The sequence below is a fragment of the Vespa crabro genome, chromosome 2 (assembly GCF_910589235.1).
Source record: "Vespa crabro chromosome 2, iyVesCrab1.2, whole genome shotgun sequence".
Lineage (NCBI taxonomy): Eukaryota > Metazoa > Arthropoda > Insecta > Hymenoptera > Vespidae > Vespa > Vespa crabro.
In genome coordinates, this window is record NC_060956.1 from 10,215,499 (window position 1) to 10,238,044 (window position 22,546).

At 31.6% G+C, this 22,546-nt stretch overlaps 3 protein-coding genes across 11 annotated transcripts in view; all 3 read right to left on the reverse strand.

The window, feature by feature from the left end:
* Positions 1–10,756, reverse strand: part of LOC124421559 (serine-rich adhesin for platelets-like) — a 41,306-nt gene extending 30,550 nt beyond the window's left edge. For 3 of the 6 annotated variants that reach the window (XM_046956871.1, XM_046956872.1, XM_046956865.1), the window contains exons 1-2: positions 8,892–8,912; positions 7,510–7,632 (exon numbers count right to left, since the gene is read on the reverse strand). In XM_046956871.1, coding sequence (XP_046812827.1) covers positions 7,510–7,632; positions 8,892–8,897 — 129 coding nt within the window. In that variant the 5' untranslated portion in view covers positions 8,898–8,912. Of the gene's footprint in view, positions 1–7,509; positions 7,633–7,779; positions 8,013–8,891; positions 8,913–10,047; positions 10,203–10,339; positions 10,550–10,618 lie in introns of those variants that run through there. The other 3 variants (XM_046956866.1, XM_046956870.1, XM_046956869.1) reach the window with 3 other exon arrangements.
* Positions 10,757–11,931: 1,175 nt separating this feature from the next.
* LOC124421561 (protein mothers against dpp) lies at positions 11,932–17,454 on the reverse strand. 3 transcript variants are annotated; one of them, XM_046956877.1, is made up of 3 exons: positions 17,316–17,454; positions 15,017–16,326; positions 11,932–14,945 (listed from the first exon to the last, which is right to left on the reverse strand). In XM_046956877.1, exons 2-3 carry the CDS (start codon positions 16,261–16,263, stop codon positions 14,786–14,788), a joined length of 1,407 nt encoding a protein of 468 aa, XP_046812833.1. In that variant the 5' UTR covers positions 16,264–16,326; positions 17,316–17,454; the 3' UTR covers positions 11,932–14,785. The 3 variants fall into 3 exon arrangements, with proteins under 3 accessions (XP_046812833.1, XP_046812832.1, XP_046812834.1); XM_046956876.1 differs by lacking the exon at positions 17,316–17,454 and adding an exon at positions 16,791–17,011; XM_046956878.1 differs by lacking the exon at positions 17,316–17,454 and adding an exon at positions 16,787–17,011.
* Positions 17,455–18,216: 762 nt separating this feature from the next.
* LOC124421560 (integrator complex subunit 8) lies at positions 18,217–22,464 on the reverse strand. Of its 2 annotated transcripts, XM_046956875.1 has the most exons (13): positions 22,295–22,464; positions 22,057–22,229; positions 21,553–21,967; positions 21,218–21,455; positions 20,903–21,139; positions 20,587–20,832; positions 20,250–20,499; positions 19,764–20,174; positions 19,434–19,688; positions 19,094–19,346; positions 18,905–19,023; positions 18,478–18,827; positions 18,217–18,402 (listed from the first exon to the last, which is right to left on the reverse strand). In XM_046956875.1, the coding sequence occupies exons 1-13, from the start codon at positions 22,312–22,314 to the stop codon at positions 18,283–18,285; spliced, it is 3,087 nt and encodes a 1,028-aa protein (XP_046812831.1). In that variant the 5' UTR covers positions 22,315–22,464; the 3' UTR covers positions 18,217–18,282. The 2 variants fall into 2 exon arrangements, with proteins under 2 accessions (XP_046812831.1, XP_046812830.1); XM_046956874.1 differs by lacking the exon at positions 22,295–22,464 and having other exon boundaries at positions 19,094–19,337.
* Between the last annotated feature and the right edge of the window lie 82 nt (positions 22,465–22,546).

Below are 22,546 nucleotides of genomic sequence, written 5' to 3' on the forward strand. Positions count from 1 at the left end.
CGAAGAATATTTGCACTTATTGTCTTATTTAGCCTTCTTTTATAAAACCTTCCTTCTTCAGTATCGTCTTCAAATTTGGAACTTTTAATGAGAATGAGATATTGAGAAAGAGAGAAAGAAAGAGAAAGAAATAGAGAGAGAGAGAGAGAGAGAGAGAGAGAGAAAGAGAGAGAGAGAAAGAAAAAGATAGAGAGACGAATCGATAAGAGAGCAATCGCGAGCAAAGCTCGCACGATAATGAAACGGATTCGCTCGGTGATCTCTGGCTTCTCCACCTATGCCACCACTATGTCCACCCGTCCACTACAATACTTTACTATACTTTCCTGTACATAACACATAAAACACGTATCTACGCACACGGAACGTTGGTAAGTAACAATACCAAGCAAGAATAACGAGATTCGCATACGCGCGTATTCTCTATCTTTTTTCATCTCCAGTCCATCCTAACACTACTCTCCTCGACGGCACCAACGTTATTACTATTCTCCTGAAACGCGCCGTTTCTGCATTCACCGGCCCGTGAATCCGTATGCGAGTCGACGCATATGTTGTATGTATTATGTATGTATGTGTGCATGTATGTGTGTATGTATGTGTATGTATGATGTATGTATGTATGTATATATGTATGTATGTACAGATGGATGGATGGATGGATGGATGGATGGATGGATAGAATGGATGGATGTATGTCATGTAGAACACACTACAAAACCGAGACTCCGCTACGCTAAGCGTCATCGTTCGCATGAGGAAAGTTCTCTCTCTCTTTCTCTCTCTCTCTCTCTCTCTCTCTCTCTCTCTCTCTCTCTCTCTCTCTCTCTCTCTCTCTCTTTCTGTTTGCCTTTGAGATAGGCTACGGCCATGAAAACATCTCTCTTCCTCTCTTTAATCTTCAAACGATAGCATTTACTTCTTCGAAACGATTTTTCTGATTGTCGAAATAATTGTTATAAAAGAAAGGATCAATTTTATAATATATACTCTTCGTCAAAGTGCATGTATAGAAATACATCGATTTTCGCCGTACGATATATCTCTCCTATTCTAGTATGTGAGGCAGAATGTGAATCGTAATATGTTTCCGCAAGGACGACAAGGTGCATTGTCCATTATCGATCGTGTCAGGGCTCAGAGATATTCTCGAGGTGAGCGATGAAAGCAACCGCCAATGTCAAAATATGGTAAAATGATATATCATGATACATCGAATAGAAAATTTTATTATTTCATATGTTACGTACTTATGATAATACATATGCATAAAATGCTTTAAAATGTAAGAAATCAAATTTTAATTAAAAAAAAAAAAAATGAGTTTCTTTTTGTTATTTCAATTTCGAAATACTGTTCTTTGTCATGTATATAATAAACTATAAAATGTAATAATTTTGTAATAAAAAAGGAATGAAAATTTTTTGTTGTCATTATTTTTATTTCAAAACAATCTTTTTTATCGTTATTAATATTATTAACAATTAATATTATTAACAAAGAATAAATCACAAAATGTAAAATATAAAAAATCGAATTTGAATAAAATAATAAAGAATCTTTTGCTATAAAATAATAAAGAATCTTGTTATTTTTATTTGCTAAAATACAATTCTCTATCCAATAATCATCATCCATTGCAACATTATAATTTTGCTCGAAAAAATGTTGAAGCGAGTAAATACTTCTGTTGAATTTCGAGTCTCCCGAGAAACAGATTGCGACCTAATAATAATCCACATATTACCCAAACTAATTCCTCTCATCCTGATTATTCGAATTCTCCTAATTGGTCAGCTAGTTGGGTAGCATGATTGAATGCGGACGAGCTCGTACAGTGCGCTTAGAGAATATAATCGATCACTAAATAGGAACAGCGGCTCTAGACATAATGCGAACAAGAGCGATTCAATTACCTACAAACTAATGCACAATTAATGTCGTTAATTTATAATAAACCGAGTGCGTAACATACTTTTTTTTATTCTTTTTCTTCCTTATTTTTCATTCTTTCTTACAATTTTGGTATTATGATATTTAAATCACGTGCGTTTTAAGAACACGAAACGATCGACAAACTGACAAGTGAATAAGAAAAACCCGTTAGTTCGACAATATTGTTGTGAGAACATCGAAACTTTAAATCTACTGTCTTTGTCGTCGATCGTTACTATACCACAAAACGATAAGCCGATACAACGCACGCTCGACGTGTAAAGTCACATACTAAAAACACGTATCCTATAGTTGTTGCAACTATATTCTCTTTTCTCTGTAAAATAATGTATATATTTCTTATCTTCCAAGAAGATGGTAGCATCGCACCGAGCGTGATCACGACAATAAACTAAATATCAATATCAAACTACGACGGTAAATAAAAAGTCATAATAGTATGGAAGTATGGATATTTGATTTAAATTTAACTCTTGATTATTTCTAAAGTTATAGTTAGTAACGTGAATATAAATAGATGATTTGAACCCTTAAATGTATATGGTTTGGAAAAATTACAGGATATCAATTTTTAACAATATAATAAAACAAATTCTTGAAACGAATCTATCACATTATGTTGCATTTTTTCTATAATATTATATATTCAGTTTTTATCTTATTTACAGATTCTAGGGTGCTATTATAATATATTTTATTCTTCAAAATATTTAGAAGAATTGTTTTATTCGATAAAACGTTCGACAATATTTGACTTGATTAACGTTATACGAATTATTATCTATTAACCATCTTTTCTTTTCTTTTATCTAAAATCCGATAACATTCTCTAAGGCGCTAACAATCCACTGTTATCTCGTAATGATAATATACACTTTTATTATATGTTATACATTTAAATTATCGTTACTCCATCGCTATCGTTCCAATCGATTTTAATCAATTAACAGTGCTTCTCAATTTGGCTTAATAACGAGGAATGTTATGTTCATATTCCTTCGATTTAGTTTAACGGAAAAAATCACAGAACAAGATACTGTCACTCTTCACCATATAAAAGAAGAATTCAAATTAAATCTCTCTCTCTCTCTCTCTCTCTCTCTCTCTCTCTCTCTCTCTCTCTCTCTCTCCCTCCCTCCATCCCCGTTATTCGTCGTGGAACAAGGCAGTTATTTTAATATAATTACGACGGCGACACAGTGCAACGGCGATCATAATGAAATCATATTAACGCGATAGCATGGCCTAAATGTTATTTCACGAAGGCGAGCGTAACGCCTGGAGTTTAATAAGCCATGCGATTTTAAGCCTCATTATGAAAATCACTCGAGTTTCTTCCTGGATAATCTTATTAAAATAAAAAGAAAAAAAATACGTCTTACGATCTTCTTCAGCTTATGTCACGACGAAAAATGTAAGATCGCTACTCTTTAAAAAGTACTTGTCGCCTGAACTCTCCAGAGTGAAATCGTAAATGTCATTCACGAGTATCGGTTCTCCCGTTCTTTAAATAACAAACTTTTTAATTTATTTTATCGCTTCATCGTTCGACTATGACCAACCCCATTCACGTCACTATTCGTGAATTTTATTGGTACGACTGAACTTCGAGCCGATATTCTTGTTTCCTTTCGCTTTTCTTAGAGTCTTTCTTGAAAGATTTTTAAAACATTGTAACCAGATCACTAGAAATATCTCATGTTGCATATTATTACATATTTATTAGTTACAGATTAGAGTTATCCAATAACAGGAGAAAAAATTTTTATTTTCGAGTAAACATAATATTTTGAATTGTTTATTAAAATCATTTAAATTGATATGAATATTGAAATGATATAAGAAATAAAAATATCTTATTCGCAATGTATTAAAAACCATCTTCTCTTATCATCTCTCTTTCTTTATCAAAGAAAAATCCACCAGAATCAGCATGTTTGACTGTGTTTTCAAAAGTGTTTTCAAAAGTACGAACCCAATTCGAGCACAATTATGTTCTCGTTCACGGTTAGTTTAACCGCAGTCATTATGTGAAGATCGGCTCATTTTACTTTTTTTTTTTTATTTTTATTTTTTTTTTGATTCTGTTGTGATCTGACACACCTATCAATTTTAGGATCGAATTTGTTTCGTTTCGCGGCTACCAATCGACAATATGTCAAACCCGGTCCCCGTAGTACATCCGTTCCCTGGTATAAAAATCCTGAGAGAAGACCTTGAGGGACCTCTCCTTACTATATAGCTTCGACGTACGTACTTATGTTTGTATATATACACACACGTTGTATATACCCATGAACAACATCGTATGGACACGGATCGGTAACTCTATCGAGTAAGTACATGCAATGTTTTCTCGTTGAGTTTCGTCGCGGGTTGCTTCTTTTACTCGTGAGACGTATTCGAGTCTACGTAAAAATGTCTCTTTTAATCTTTCTCTTTTAGTCTAACGTCTCGGACGTTATTACTATATTATATTATTTCTTCAATTTTTTTATTCTATCTTACGTATACAAGTTACATATAAGTTTCCCTATAAACGATCGATCGAATGACTCTCAAAGACTCTTTTTTCATTGTTTTTCAATTTATCTCGATGACTAACGTTTGTTAAAATCGATTATGTTGGAAAAGATCACCTTTCAAAACAAAATTTAATAACTCACTTTCTTGCTTCTTTCATTCTCTTCAGAAATAAAAAATATCCTTAAAGATTTTCTTTCTCATTTGCGAAATGACTTTGTCACTTATGGCCGCTAAAAAAATCGACTGAAAGTTTAACGAAGACTCGGTCGAATCTGTTTCGCTCGTATCCCATCTGATAATATGATGAAAACACATAATGGATTTTTTATCGATCCTGAAAGGAATTAAACTAGGGACATTTCTATAACCGACCGTAAAAACTTCTCCGGAAATGTTCGATCGCAAATGTTGAACATGGAGGGTGCACTCTTCGTTATTGATTTCATGTCGTATACGTTGAAAACTTCAAACGCCGACGCTTGTCGTTGTTGCGAGAGAAAGAGAAAGAGAAAGAAAGAAAGAAAGAAAAGAGAGAGAGAGAAAGAGAGAGACGTATTACTAACACGCTTTCATTAAATATTTACACTCGGCTTTTCTTCTCTCTTTTTCAAAATAAATAACAATAAAATGTAAATAATTGATTTACCGGAAATATCTGAGAATTAAAGAACGATTGTATTAAGAATTACAAAAATCAATAAGATAATCGAAGAAATCATTTCTTTTTTCTATCAATATCAAGTTTCAACATTGAGATAAATTGTAATTGATTTGAGAATAATTACATGAAGATTTGTTTGCAATAATTAAGATAAATATATCTAATATTGACTATTATAAAATGGTAAAATTTCAATTAAAGAAAAATAAAAAAAAAAGAAAGAAAAAGGAAGAAGAAAGAAAGAAAAAAGAAAACAATCGGAAGATAGAGAAAGATTTAAATTAACAAATATTAAAATAAATAATATTCACTTATATAATAGAAAAATATAAACAACGAAAGTATAAAAACAAGATTGCAAGTGATCGTTACATGAGCAACAAAATTTTTGCGGTCCTCGGCTTTTTTAACATACATCGAAGACCGACTACGTGTTGACTATACATAATATACGTACAACATGCTTATCGATCACGAAAGATACGTGGTTGTTATACATGAACATGTACGCGGACAATCTCGTGCATCCTCTTCATATATACATATGTACATTCATACATTCATACATATATACATACATATGGACAACATACGCGACACGCCTGTAACGCGAGCGAAGCACGACTTAGGAGCACGAAGATAAGCGCTTTAAACCATTAAATCTTAATGGAAAAATGGAAACACGATAAAAATGTTGTATTAGATGAAATCATCAGTCGCTCGAACAGCAATTTATTTCTACTTTGCATTTCAAAGATAATAAAAATGGCAACCATTGATCTTAAAATCATTCAACGTTTTCTAGAAAAATGATGATTATTCTTTCATTTATTTCGATTCATTTGTTCTTTCATAATTAAATAGCTATATTCTAAAAACTTCTACAAATAAGAAAATAATTCATTTAATTAATAAAGTGTGTAACAGGCTACTATTGAAGTATCATTTTCTCAACACGAAACAACGTTTCTGATACATCGCATGAGAGGAAAACGCTCGAAGACTCTCCAAACGCTTTTTCCCGCGTTCGAGCGTTGACCACTTCGATGATCGTTAATAATAGAGCACTCGTTGTTTTTATCGTCGAAAGCAGGTCTGCTTCTTGGTACACGTTGCGGGTGAATTAGAAACCTATTACTTCCACGTGTGTCCCGAGATAAAGATAAAGGAGGAAGAGAGTGAGTGAGTGAGTGAGAGAGAGAGAGAGAGAGAGAGAGAGAGAGAGAGAAAGGAGACTATATTTACAAATACATGTTAAGAGTTATTTACGTTCATTTGGTATTTAAAAATGGAGGATAGGCATGTGTCGTCCATCGTCGAATCCTTTTGACTCCTACTAACGAAACACACCCTGATAACCGATAGTATCTCTAAATGTTCCATAATTAATTGCTCTCGATCTACTCTACATATAATCCTTAACTGTTCGTTACCCTTGAACGAAAATTTCTACTCGGTTAGGTCATCTCAAAATGGGTCGATCGAAGTACATCGATATAAAATACATATCCCAAGAACGTTTCTGACCCTCCTATCGAATCAATGACGCCCACGGTCAAGTGGAAGTCGTTAAAAATAAATAAAAAAAAAAACTTTCCGTTCGAATTTTTAATTCGAATAAAAATCAGTTCGAAATTAATATTCTGTTAGATCGAGTTTTAATAATGCAATTCTGCAGGTCATTATCAAGCAAGTGCATTCACAGTTTGAAGTTCTTGAACTTTATTCTCATTGATGAGAAAATGATTTACGATTATGAGAATTTTTATTTTTATTTATACACGATCAAAATAGTATATAAGTACTATATTCTTTTCGAAATACGAGTCATTTATCGTATGTGAATAAAATAAATATTAAATCGTTCCTGTCATTCGATTTCATTTAAATATTTATCGAGTTTAACTGATTGAATACCGATATGAATAAAGCAATTTTGTATGAAGTAAAACAAATATCCTTGAAAATATCTAAAATAATTTTACTAGAGATTTATATAAAACAAATAATATCAGATCTACTTAAAAATTCTGTCCATATTAGTATGAATTTTTAGCTTACAAGGACGAACTATTTCATTGGAAAAGAGTTTAAAAACTTTCATCAAGATGAGAAAAAATAACATTAATAGAAAATTACAATATTATTATATATACAATGCTAATAAAATATTAATAAACATTATAAAAATGTATTATTTTCTTCTACTTAAAAAAAAAAAAAAAAACATACAAAATTTTCAGTTCTTATAAATGCTACAAATCAGTCTTTTCTATTGAAAAATTATAAAATTATAAGAAAATTATAAAAATGATACGACAAAATACGAAGATCGTAAATAATAATTATAATAATTTGAGACTTACCTTAGCCATTTCCTCGTCCTGTTCGTACGGGAAACCTATCGAGGAGATACACCAGTCAATCTCCAGCTTCTGGTCCGACGTCGACTCTCTCGAGTGGGCCTCTCTGAAGCGGAAATTCGCGTTCTGCAAAAGGCGGATGAACGATGATTGATCCTCGAGTTCATTCCTCGTTTTAACTCAAATTTCTTGTATATAATTGCGTTCGACGCGAATAATTTGACCACAATACAATGAAATAAAGAAGGAAATAAAGAAAGAAAGAGAGCTAACGGAGAAAAAAACGGAGGAGCCACCCTCAAACGCTCGATCGTAGGTGCGTGTGCGCGTGACTTTCCTCCGTGTGTCCTACTCGACGCGTCGATTCCAAGCGAAATTCACTCTTGCGGCTCTGCCCTCGCGCAGCGACGCTTCACCGACATCGGCGTCGCCGAGAACGACGCTCGTTATTGATCGGGGCCCGTTGTCGAGCGTCGGAGGCGTCGGAGGCGTCGGAGGCGTCGGTGCCCGTTGGAGGCTACTAGTAATACTGGAGGCGGAGGTGGAGGTGGAAGTGGAGGTGGTGAAACTGCAGGTGGAGGTGGTAATAGCGATGGTACTACTCGTGGAAAATCGGACAACTTACTTCTGTCTCTCTCTCTCTCTCTCTCTCTCTCTCTCTCTCTCTTTCTCCTTTCCCTGTCTTTCTCTCTCTCCTCTCTCCCTCTACCTCTCTTTTTCTCTATTTCCGAAAGGGTTGGCGCCGCTTCAATGAGAAGGAGTACAGCTCGGTGGATCTCTTCTCTTTCCGGTCCAAAAAGACTTCTCTTAGACAAATTTTTAAGGATTTTAAGCTAACGGAACGAGAGAGTAGTCTTCTTCTAGTAATGATCACTGTATATAACTTTTATAAGGATTTTCTTTATCTATAATTATCAGTGATGACAAAATTTATAAGCGTTACTTTTGAGATACGCGTTGAAAATTTAAATATTTTAACTTCTCATTAATAATTTCTGTACTTGAGAAAAGATTTCGTAATAATCCAAAAACAATATTCTTTCTTCTTTCCTTTTTTTCTTAGAAATTCTCGAAGATTTTTTAAAATAACGAAATCTATTTAAACAAGAAGTATGATTAAAACATGAGATTTACGATGTAAAAGATTTAAAATATTAAACTGAATTGTATAGAATAATTGTAACTTCTATTCAACAATTTCTCTACTTAATACAAGTTTCCTTTGATAATCCAAAAATAATCTTGTTTTTTTTACTGATAAATTTTCAAGAATTTTTAAGATAACTTAATCCGAGTAAGCAAAAATAAATAAAAATGATATAAAAAATATATATATTGATAATATTATGCATGACAATAATTCTTATAATTGTAATATTGCTTACATTCATATAATAGAGATATTATCAGCAAAGCACTTTTTTAATTTCCTAAAAAGAAATTTCCTGAAAAAATTATATTTCTTAACATAATTAAAATAAAATTAATTTGATGGATTAGATGTAGCAATAATTGATTGAGTATACATCATTTATTATGCTAGCAGAAATAATTTCGACTAATGGTATACTCATACCTATAACTATTATGACTGGAAGGAGTTAAAATTACACACGGGCTTTGTACGGAATATGTACGTCAAAACTATATATTCTATGTGTCCGGAAATACTTTCGATTCGAGGACAATGGTTCTTTTGTGTGCCGCATATACGCTGTTTCGAGTCTCTCATAAAAATGAAGATCGAGTTTAGATCCAAAGAATACGTATACTTCCCCCTCTCTATGCCTTGATAAATTCTTCGACAATATTTACAAAATAGTGCTTGGCATGATTCGAGGAAATAACGATAAAAAGTATCGCCGGTTTGGTTATTATGTTGGATATTTGATAACAGATCCCGATAAATATTAATTGAAATTATTGATAAAAAATATTATCTACAAACATATATCAAATAATAATGATAAAAATATTTCCTTGAAGTAATATTACATGCAGCTTTTAGCCACTGTTATACGATCAACATTTGAGAAAACGGTCTGTCATTAAAAAAGTTTTTGTTCCGTATCATAATTTATCGTTTCGTAAGTGGGATTTACCATTACCTTGCATGTTTTCCGTAGGTATATGCGGACGCACGCTCGAATGCTTCGAAAAAGCTAAATTGTTAGATACAACGAAAATCACTAAAACTATTTTTTTGTCCTATGTTTTTAAAAAGAAACACGCATTTTCTATCAATTTCGCAACACCGGAATCACTGCGAAACTGTGTCTAAGTAACGTTTGAAATATTACAACATATCGACGTGATGATTAAAAAAACAATTGAAAATAAATATTTCGAACAGGAAACTATTATCAATATTTCTTATTTTTACAAATGTCGATACGCGTGAGATAAGACAATCGCAATAAGACTATCGTAGAAACATTCCACATAATAAAAAAAATAAGAGAAGAAAATTGTAATTTAAACATAGAAAGATATATTAAAAATCCTTCACATGATAAGATATTGTCATGATGTTGAGCTTACAATGATATTTTGACAGCCGATGAGAAGAGCCACGAACGATTTTGAAGTCACTATCGTTTTCGAAGGAAGAAACAAAAGATCGAATCACTCCGAAATGATCTATTTATCTTCGAGATAACGATACTCGATCGTTCGTTCTAAATGAAATTCCTTCTCTCTCTCTCTCTCCCTCTCTTTTTCTGACTTTTTTGAAAAAAATACTCGCGTTACTCAAAAATAATACCGAAAGAAATATTAAAATGTAGTAGAATGAAGTAGTTAGAATAAAGATAGAATAAAGAAAAGAAAATACCATGACTGCACTAAGCCACCGTGTCGAGTATTACGAACCTCTCTTCGCGGAGGTTCGGGTGACACTGTTGGCGAAATTATTAGGAAGTGGTGACAACTCGGGTAACGTACTCAGGTCACCTTGGTGGCGTCGTTGACGAACCGCCGGGATGAAAATAATGGCTGGCACAAAGACGATTACAATCGTATCTTCGGCTTATCTCGGATAATACTGAAATAAATTTTAAATCGTGTTACACCAACGTAATTATTTATTAATTTTAATTCATTGATACTCTACCTTACGAAAAAGTTCATTGAAATATAATATATATTGATAAATATAAATGCAGGCTGACAAGTTTACAACACAAGTTTCAATATAAATTCTACACATGAGAACATGTACATATGTACGAACAATAGATATGTATGTTTAACCTATAAATTCGTTTTACTGGTTTACTGCATTTAACATTTGTTCGTAGTAAAAATCGATAATCTATAATTAATTGTAAAGAAAGATTTATTTATTCAGATTATTCCGGATTATTTCGGATTATTTTACGTCACGTAAAATATCCGATCAAAAAATCGAAGGATCGACGTCGTATTATTACACGTATAACAAAGTCTCCCGTACAATTAAATAATTCCTAATCGTATTATATACTTTGCTTCATGAATCGATACATTGTTAAATCCATAAAAATTATTTGCATGAAAATATTAATTATTTTATCTATATGCCACAATAAAAACACTGTAATTGATGGCGAAACAATGTTTGAATTTTCCATTCCGAACTGCTTCTATTACGTTGGCCAACTTAAGAAAGCAGATTGAGGGCCAAAATTTTCGACGATTGTTTAAAAAACGTATATACATAAAATTACTTTAATCTTATGCCATTTACTAGTTTTATTTACAAATAACATTTTTCCGCGCCTTTACTTGTTTATTGATATATACTAGGAATATAATATATCAGATGAAATTTTTTATACAAATATTTTAGGCGCGCGAAAATTCAAACGACCGACTTGAAATAATACAAATGATAATCATCAAAGAAAATATAATTGCACATGTAATCAATTTTTTCATTGTAAAATAAATATTGAATATTTCGTAATTGGGAACAACGGATATAAAAAGGTCGGAAGTGATTGTAAAAATAAATGAAACTACAATGTTTCATTGCACGTAGATACACATGTAGGTACTAACTTTTATTCATACTCGGTAGGCTTCACAACACACTGATTACAAAAAAAAAAAAAAAAAAAAAAAAAAGAAACGCAGACGTAGCGTCACAAACAAGAGTATCTTTGTCGGCCGAGCAAATATCTTTAATTTAACATTAAAAATCATGTATATATGTATGTTGAATCGGAGTGCATATCTTTCTATACTAAAGTTCTAAAATGAGTTTTGTCTTTTAACATACCGTTACATCGTAAATCAACGCGTTTCTGAATCTATAAGACACCTATATTTTGTAAATATGCCGCCGATGTCAATTGTTGCATTATTGAGTGATCAGCGGCCTCGGTATTCCGGAAAACATGGAGGAAAAACGGAAGGAAATATCGTTGATATCATCTCTAAAAGTTAAACGTGGAATGGATTCCGAAGGCGTGTCGTCACACCAATAATTATATTTATTTACAATGACTGCCATTATTGAATTACAAACCCGTTCCCAAATCACTTTCTGCATTAATACACTTCTATATATACAGTTATATATAAATACATCTATATCTTTTTTGAGGCCATCGATATTGTCAAGTTGAAATTTTCATTTTAAATTAGCCATGTTCGTTAAGAGCAAAAAAATGCTTCCAACAAAGCATAGTTTTTGTTTTCATGAAAAACTATGCTATAATTTTCTGTTATATAATGTATAAGTTTATATACGATAATATAAGAAGCATTCTCAAGGCACAAATATGGGCAGCATATAAGCTATGCTAATTCTAACAGAATAAATAGACAATTTCTTCCACGCATCTTTGATTTACATACTTTCAAATTGTAAGGCTTATTAGTATACTTTCATAAGAATAATGCAGATGATTTGTAATCGGGTCTTACAAAAAGGATTCAATGTATATATTTCAATTAATAAAGTAAATGAGAGAGTTGCAAGAACGTAATTTAAAGCTCTTAGTATACAGTACGGTGCGGTAATTGTACATACATGTTGCGACGAAGCATCGTGCTTATTTCGATTGCTATAAGCTCAATACACATAAACGCATGTTCAATCTTATAATATTTTATCGATATTGATGGTGAATATAATTCATTCTTAAAAATGTTCTGTTAACGTCGAGGCTTAACAGGCAATTACATGAAAATGTAAGGCAAACAAGATTGTATCTAGTATTGTTGGCGAAATGTTGTTCTTGTAATTACCGATTATTGTCACAATCTCTTGTATAACTGTCGTTATGAAAATCTTGTATATTTCAGTCTCTCTTTACGTTTTTTATTTCGTTATGTTGGCAAATTTTCTTAATTGTTGATCTCCCGATCGTAGTTTGCTAATTTTGGTAGCAAAGAATCACAGCTAGACACATCGGCAAACGAGTGTTATTTAACAAGCGGCAGTGATTTCTGTTTCACGGTCGTACGATATTCTTATTTTAAATCATGTAACGTGTTCGACTTTTCCTAAACTTATACTCAAAAAGTACACAGAATATACATAAAAAGTAATAGCAGTTCATAAGCCAGAAATGCGTCTAAATCTATGTCGAAATACAAACATCATTAAGTGTGTGTTATTCTTAAATGAAACTTAACATTAATTATGTACATTTTGATTAAAACGATATAAAAGAAAATTATTTGTCATAAAAATTTCTAAAAAAGAATCACCTATTTCAACACATCTGTAGTATAACTTTTACATGATACAAAATATTTCTTAAACATGGCCAAACTTAAAAATTTACTATTTCTATTGCACTTTCATTTTATTATTCATACGACATTCCTGGCTCGTTATATAATAAAAAGTGAAAGGAGCTTATATTTATATATATATATATATATATATATATATATATATATATATAAATTATTTATTTAAAGTCAGAATTCCCTTTTTTAGAAAGAGAAAAAGAATGTTTAAAAAAATAATTCTTTCATTTTATTAATATTACACAAATTATACTGTATTATCTTAAGAGATAATTTTAATATAGTATTGAACTATATGGTTATCTCAGAAAATACTTCTTGTACTTACAATTTATATATACGCATCACGTATGTCAAATTTTTACCAAAAATTATTAAAACATTTAAGGTTTGAAGAATCCATATGACAGTTCTATATATTTATCTCACTCTCTCATTGGTTTGTAAAGGGAAATCTTACTTTAAAAAATATTACTTAATTCATTATTGAGTTATGGTCACACGACCAACATAGCATAGCATACATAAAATGTTAGGGAAGCTTGCACAAAAAGTAATCCTTCCAAGGATTACTAAATTTAAAGTTTCAATAGATTATTAGATGCAGTTAACTTTAAAGTGTCAACGTGAGATCAGCATCCAGCATTTCATATCGAAGTATCAATTGCATTGTAATCAGTAATGACAAAATTAATTACTCTTATTTCAGGATTATGATTATAATGATAAGTTTGGGTAATCTAATCCTTGTTAAGTATAAGTTGTAATTTTAAAGCACGCATATTATAATTCGAACGATTGGACAATAGAGTATTATATATTTAATGTATAACTTTCGTACGATACGTACCAATTTTAGAGCCAAACATGAATTTCTGATTGTAATCTCTATCCCTACACTTATATATGTATAATTATATCTATACATGATTTGAAATGATTTAAAATCAGGTTAACATATTCAGCTCTAAAGAATAGGTATTTATATTGATTTAGGAAATTACTTTCTTCTATCACTTGATAGATAACTTGTGCTTGAACTTCATTTTTATATTGTCCCTTAAGATCATCTAGGAAAGCATTTGCAGTACGCTAGTAGCGAATATCTTCAGAACAATTTCCCATATAAAATAAAGTATTATGACTGTTAATAGATTTGAAAAATATTCCTCATATGTATATAAGATATCCTATTTCTACTATAATTTTCTCCATACATAACAGCCAAAATGTGGTATAACTCTAAACGTATACCACGTTATTTATGAAACTTTTATATATCAACAATCACTCTCCATCTATCTAATTTTTATAATTGTTCATTATCTTTAAAATATTTCTTCAACATTTTTAATTATGCTGAAATTAAACATGTCACAATAAGTGACCATCTTTGACACTTACACCTCTAAACACTTTCCTGAAAACACTATCTCTTGTATAATCCACATGATTTGTATGTTTCTGCACTAAAACTCACTTATCTATTACCACTAATGGTTTTTTCTGCTTGTATTATCAACCAGTATACAATCTATGACACAGAACTTATAGCATTATGTGGTGAACCCATTTGTGTTAGCACCTTATCCAACCATTGCAAAGGCCCATGTAAATGTGCTTCTATCCAACAAGGTGTAGATGTAACATCTTGCCGATGATATTCTGCACCCCATCCTTTTACAAAAGACATTCTGCAAAACATTGTATAAAAAAAATGTTAAAAACTTAATGAAAATATGAAATAATGAAAATATAAGCATACCTGATTGTACACATTTTTGTTAATTCATACACAGCTTCGAATCCATGATTGACACTTTGTGACAATAATTGAGCAAATTCTTGATTATTAAATATTTTGAGCGAGCAACCTGGAGGAATTTTACAAACTGTACTAGGATGGAAACCATGATGATGATTACAATTTCTAGATTGAACGAATATAGCTGAATCTGAAAGGCATTCTGCATAAACTTCTCCACCGACATAATAGAGATGTACTCCTTTTCCAATATGTCTTCTAGTATTTTCAATAGTAGAATTTCGATTTACGTTAGACAATTGGCCCAAGCAAAAACGATCAGAATTATTACTTGGATTCGTAAAACCATCTACTATAATAGAATGAGATTGACAATGAAAAACTTCTCCTACTCTACAGTTTAACTCATAGTATGCAATAGAGGCCCAATACAGTGGTTCTTGATAACACACTGGTGCTACTTCAGCAGGACCACCTGTGTCCATTGCCACCGGATCTGGTGGAGGAGATTGACCAGGTTGTGAACCATCTTCTGGAGGGGAATATGCCGGCGGTGGTGTTTCTGGTAATCCATTTGTACCGTAAGGACTTTGTGGATTCGGCGAAGTAGTACTTCCTGGACTAGGTACAGAGCCAACAGAAGACATAGGAGAAGTTGGATTTACACCAGTGGTAGAACTTGCATTAAAGCCACTGGATGAATAAGATACATTATGTGGCATGGTTGGTTCTGCTAATTGTTGAAATGGTAGTAGAGAATGTCCAGGGGCATATTCTGAATGCCTTGGGACGAGTACTGGTGGAAGCACAGGACTTTCCACTCTCTTGTAATGGTAAGGATTAATGCAAACTTCTTTTTGTTTAGCAGAAAATGGATATTGACACAATTCAAGTGGTTTCAATTCATGATGAGATTGCAAATCTGGCCATCTCCATACTCGACAATAAATTACATGCGGTAGTCCCTTGCGATGAGATACTTGCAATCTACCATCCAAGCTTCTTGGTATCGTTACACACTTGCTTGGTGTGCCAGGACAACTTAAGGCCCGTTCCAATTCCTCTATCGCGCCTTTTCTTTTCTTTAATTTCTTTACCAAAGAATCTACTGCTTTCTCTGCCCATTTCTCTTCTTCGTCTCCTTGTTTCCAGCCAAGCAATTTTTTCACAGCTGGACTAGTGAAAGAAAATAAACTGTTTAGTGAAGACATAGGTCCAGAACTCGATGAACCTTCTTCATCATCCATGTTTAAAATATTTATATATTGGTTCTGTCAATGATTTTTTTAATTCTCTCTTCGAACTATGGTCTGTAACAGAAAATAATTGAAACATAGATAGCATAGAATTCCTTAATAAAATTTTGTAAATATCATGCTTTCCATATTTATTACACCTGACTTTTTGCTTTCATTTTATTCCCAATAAAAAAGCTGTTATAAAAGCTTCTCATAATGAATTCGAAACGTATGCTTTAGCAAATAAAAATATATAACTAAGTGTCAACTCCAAGGGCCATTTTTCCGTGACAATTCATCGTATCGGAAAATAGAAGATTTTTCCAAGAATCGCGGAAACGAAAGAAAAATATTCATAGTGAATGTGAAAAGTTAGGTTAGATCTCCGAAATGTTTTCAAGATCACGCTGTCGAAAGGAAAAAATAGTGTAAAAGTTGAACGCGCGCGCACGAAAACGCATCAGAAATTCACGCTCACGAAACTCGACTTTTGTACTATAATGGGACAAGAAGATTTGAAGTATTTACTTACGTACCACATGCTACCGTTTTAGCATCATTGTTTTTACAAAATCTCTCTCCCATTAAGAGTGACTCGACGCCACGCTTTCGCCATCGCGAAATAACTAAAAGCGCCTACAACCGCGTATCGATTCTTCTCGCGTTCGACTTTAGAGCTTACTTAATGGCGCGATGACGATTCTTACGAATTTGATAATCATCTAAGTAAATTTTATGTCGATACAATATTATCCACTTCGCAGCATTCTCACTTTTTTCTCCCTCCCGCCCTTCCAATCATTCTTACTCCCTCCCTCACTACTTCTCTCTCTCTCTCTCTCTCTCTCTCTCTCTCTCTCTCACTCACTCACTCACTCACTCACTCTCCCTCTTCGTTTCTTTCTTTTCCTTTTCTTTCTATCTCTCTTCCTGTCTATTGCTCCCTCGCGCCTATTTACACAGCACGACAAGGGGATTTCTGAGGAAACGAAAAACTCGGAACTTTCACTCGTCAGTGAGTTGGGAGAGTATTGTCGAAGAAAAATTTTATCCTTACTCACCAAGATTGACTATCGAGATGATTATCGTTGATGTATGTACTCGTCTTCAAAGACTTAAAAATTACAAATTATTAATCCTTTTGTATCTCGTTTGCGTGAGCGAGTGTTTACTCTACAGAGAATGGGACGTCGCATAGCAGCATTATGGCGTTGCTGAACCATCATGGCGACGTGTTTATGAGGTTCGCATTTGCCGTAACTGCTATACCAGCAATCGCATACGTCCATCACATTTCTCTTACATATCGAAGACTCTTTTGATACGTTCTCGTGTGCATTATTGGAATGTTTATACCATCCAAAGAAACATTTGCCCTCTTTGCTTTAGCATTATTAATCACTTTTTGACGCACATTTACATACTCATAGTTACGCACGATGATAACAGCGCGATTCGATATGATAAGAATTAATCAAATGTAAGGACAATGTGTACTCTTATTTTCTTCGATGATTTTTGATAATTTTCTATGACGCAAATATTGTTTTTATCTCTTTGTGATATATAATTACCCAACTGTGTCTACGTTTTTCGATATCTTTTAAATTCTTTATAATATAGTTAGCATATAACATTGTTTGTGTCTTATATGTATGTAAAGCGCTGATTGGCAAAGTCTGCGAATGAGAGAAGGGTGGGAAATTCGAATAATTGCATTACCGAGAAAAAGATAAGCGTTACGAAATTTACTCAAATTATGATAGTAGTAAAGATGACGTGCCTAGATTACCTATTTTTCTGTCGTACAATCAAGTCAACATGTAGTTACGTCCTTTTTTCTGAGTCATCTAAAAAGTATACATACGCAAACGTTATGTGTCCGTATACTACGTACGAAGATAAAACTAAAACAATTACCTTAATGCTTCATTAATCACGATATTAATCATCGATTAGAAATATTATAAAACTATAAATTTTTATTTTCCTATTGTAAGAATAATATACAACTTATATACATTTCTTTTAATACACATATTGTTTTGTTAATGCTCTTAAAAATTTTGCTTTCCTTATATTTGCTGCTTCTCTCTGGATTTCTTCATTATTATTAGAATTCAACTCTAACAGACCTATGATCTTAATCTGAAAATAATGCTGATCTGAAGATAATGATGAAAAGAAAATGAAAGTAATTTTTATTATATTGTTAATACTTACAGCAAGTTGCTTTCTATGATGTTCACCACGTTTAGTATGTAAATGAATAAGATATTCCAATATTGTTGTATCCCAAATGCAATGATAATATGCATCCATTGCATCTGCTGTTGTACAACTTTTTTGATCGCTTCCTGCCATTTTAAATGCCAAAGAATAATCTACTTCTTCCAAAAATTGACATAATATAGCTGCTTGCGTATAACATTGCAAATGAGCACAACATTTAATCATTCTTCTATAAACAAGATCATCTATTTGTGCACGTGGTATAGGTTGACTGAAAAAATCGCTAGCAACCATTATTGCTTCTAGGTAATATTTCATTGCACTTTCATAATAACCTAAAACTATTGGAACATTTAATTATTAGTATCTGAATAAAGAAAAATATCTTTTTTGCATCATCTATTATTTGTATACTTACCAAAGTTAAGATCACCTGTTAATCTTAGCCAAGGAATATTAGTGGGGTGATATTTTAAGGCTTGCATTAATAATTGAAACAATAACTCTCCAATATATCTAATATTATAAAAGTTAGTACTGAAAATTGTATATACATTATTAATACATATTTATAATGTTAAATAGAATTAAGGAATGTAATATTTACTTTAATACTCCTGCTGGCCAGAGAGTAAGATATTGTGTATGCAATTCTAAACTAGATTCATCGCGTAATACATTACGTAAACGTGCTAGGAGAGAAATAACAACAGTAAGAACCATTGGTTCACGTAGTCTATTTAAGGTCCCTATTATACTAGCACTGGCATCTCTTGATGCACTTCCAGTAGTAGTACCACTATTACCACTACTGCTTCGTTTTTGTGGCTGGTCTCTAGGTGCTCCAAAAGCTGTCAAAACTTATTTATTATGAAGATTATTTATATTTTCATAAAAAAAACAAGTAAAATATAGTAATTTAAATTAGTTAATGACGAAATATTTACTCATATCCCATGCTTCTCTAGGAAATTTCCGTGTCCCTTTATATTTAACAATATCTTGACAAACACTACTAATAGCAGCTGCAAATTCTGTATAACTCCATCGTTTTTCTAAACTTGTAAGATAATCCCATTCGGCCATATTTAATAGAAAAACAGTACAATATTCAATTATTTCTTGTCTTGGAATAACTTGATCAGTTGCTTGCAATGAACCAAGACACTGTTTACTTCTTGCAACTAAATTTGATATATTACCTAAAATGAAACAATTCGTGTTATTACAGTTAATTCCATTGAGGATTTAAATTATTTTTTTCAATTTATACTTACATATGTTTGTTGCTGGCCAAGCATGGAGACATCTCCATATATCAACAAGTAATGACTCCCAATTTATTAACTTAGATAATTTATAAATTAATGTATTTCCACTCTGTGAATGCTGTTGTACTTCCTTCTCTAAAACAAGTAATAATTCAATAGCTCCTTCAAAGTCTTTAGATATTACTAATTCTCTGCTTTTAGCCAAAAGAACATATGAGTAGTCTTGAAGAAATCCTCGAGGAAGAGACATAACAACACTTTGTAATGGTATAGGTAATTCCCAATAATTGTTTATATGCCATAATGGCTTCATACGAAGTTTGCTATCCAAAAGTAGTAAAGTCTCATGAATTTCTTGACTATCATAAGATTGTATGAGTTTTTGTTCTAATTCAAATACTTCTATCCCTGTATTATCTATAAATTAAATTTACATTATTTTTTATGAATATTTATAACATTTGCCTATAAATTTATATGCTAAATATTTACATGCAGATCTCATAGGTGTAATGCCCCAGTCATTATTTAATAATAAATTTGGTAATTCCATTTCTTCAATAGATGCCTTTTTTTCTATTTCATGTAATTCCCTTTCATTGAAAAGTGCTGTATAAGCAGGATCATTAAGTAATTTAGATGCCAATCCTTCTAAATTACTTGTATTTACAAGATAAAGTAAATAACGAGAGATGTATTTTTTGTCTACTAGAGTTGCTTTTTCCAGAACACTATCAAGAGCCTATAAAATAATTTTGTAAAAAATATAATTAATAACTTTGATTTAAATATTTATTTTTAAATATTAATTGTTTAAAATCTTGCTTACCCAGAAAAGCACATCAAGTCCTTTAGTACCAGCTGATTGTATTTCAGAAACATAATCTCCAAGAATAACACTTTCATTGAGTATATTACGAACTAAATTCAAACATTGAATTTGTAATAATAAATCACGAGCTACTACAAGTTTTCTATTTACAGATCCTCCTTGAATATCTAATTCTAAATTATCCCTATAGACTTTTGGTATATCTCTTGAAATATTATCAGTTTGCAAAATTTGCAATATATTCTAAAATATGATTTTCATATTATATCACAGAAACATTATATGATTCCAATTATTAATAATGTATACATACTACATATTGATCTTTGATAGAAGACTGTAACTGTTGCGATAGAGTAGACATAATACCATCTATAGGTACTTCACAAGCTAAACAACATCCATCTAAGAATTCCTTTTGTATCTTGCAATATATCAATGAATCTGAGGTATCAAATTTGTAAAATATTTCTTTTGCTTGACCAACGTGGTTCTTTGCTTCTTGATATTCTTCTCTTAATAAATGAAATACAGCCAAATCATAATGTATCTAAAAAATAGTTGAAAAGTAATATATCACATCATAATTTTTTAACAAATTACTTTTATGTTTATCTGAATATGATACCTGACATTTAACTTCTTCAATATTGATAGAATACATATTTTCCCAATTTTGTTTAATTTCTGTACTATCTTCGGTAAGCATTTGAAAAGTATCAAAAGAGAGTGCTTTCAATTTTAAATCCGTTGATTGTAAGACTGCATTTAAAGTATTAACACTATTCGGTATATGTGTTTCTAATTTTCTAATAATCTCATCCACCATACCTGATGGTACGTAAGTAGATTCCTGAATACCTGGTCTAAATAAAGAAAAAAATGTTCATATAATAACAATAAATACACTAATATATATTTACTAAGATATACTAATATTATTTGAAAATTTTAAAGTCTTACATATGAAGAAATTGCTGTTTAGATTGCTTATTATGCAGAGCTCTATAAATTATTGCTCTTATATGCCACCTGTGATATAAGACAATCGTGAACAGTGCTTGATCAGAAACATTATGTATAGAAAAATCAGGAATTGCAGGTATTTCAACAATAGCATCTGTTGTTATATAGAACAAATCTTGCAATAAAGTTACTTGTATTGGTAAAGGTAATTTCTTTTCCAATACATCTAAATTCCATTTTAAATGCGCAGCTACTTTCAAAGAAAGAATCTTTAATGCAAGATTTTTATGTGACCATTTTGTCATGCTAGATTTTGTTTCATTTACTTCTACATCTGTCGATTTTGTATCACTCTCCTTTTGATCAGAATTAATTGTTATAAATTTAATTATCAAATCAGTAGATGATGGGTCTATGAGATATAGTAAAAAGAATTCGATTAATGAATGATCATTAAATATTTCTATTTCTTTAGTTTATATCTAATTAATCTATGTTTACCTGGATTGGGCTTTGATAAATGTTTCTGTAGTAAAGACGGATTTAATAAAAATTCAAACCAAAGAATTGTATCTGGTGAAATAGGAACCGTTCCTGGTCTTAACAAATCTACATCCATATTTCTTGTATTAATATTATTAAAAACAGATTTGTACTGATATGAGTTACATTTACTGTAAAAACAAATACGCAGGTTAGATGCGTAGTTTAAGCCGCTCGGTATGTAGTATGCACATACGTTCCAAATAATCTCTCCATTTTTCGTTGTAAATTAACTAAATATATTTTTTTATTGTCAATTTTATATATACATAAATTTTTATATTATATCAATAATACAAAGAATATATTTCAAAACATTGTAAGAGTAGAACAAGCATATAATACTTCACTGATGCTTTCGAAGCAAATGACGTCCTTCCTTTTCCTCTTCTAACCTTATACAATAAAACATATATATATATATATGTACGCACTATTTTAGTAACCT

What these genes read in the sequence shown, in the direction of transcription:
- LOC124421560 (XM_046956875.1), bottom strand. Translation starts at nt 22,314, where the DNA reads ATGGAGAGATTATTTGGAAC. An exon ending in ATGGAGAGATTATTTGGAAC is followed by an intron (nt 22,230 to 22,294) that starts GTATGTGCATAC and finishes TTGTTTTTACAG; the next exon opens with TAAATGTAACTCATATCAGT. An exon ending in ATCATAGAAAGCAACTTGCT is followed by an intron (nt 18,403 to 18,477) that starts GTAAGTATTAAC and finishes CATTATTTTCAG; the next exon opens with ATTAAGATCATAGGTCTGTT.
- LOC124421561 (XM_046956877.1), bottom strand. Translation starts at nt 16,263, where the DNA reads ATGGATGATGAAGAAGGTTCATCGAGTTCTGGACCTATGTCTTCACTA. An exon ending in ACAAAAATGTGTACAATCAG is followed by an intron (nt 14,946 to 15,016) that starts GTATGCTTATAT and finishes AATGTTTTGCAG; the next exon opens with AATGTCTTTTGTAAAAGGAT.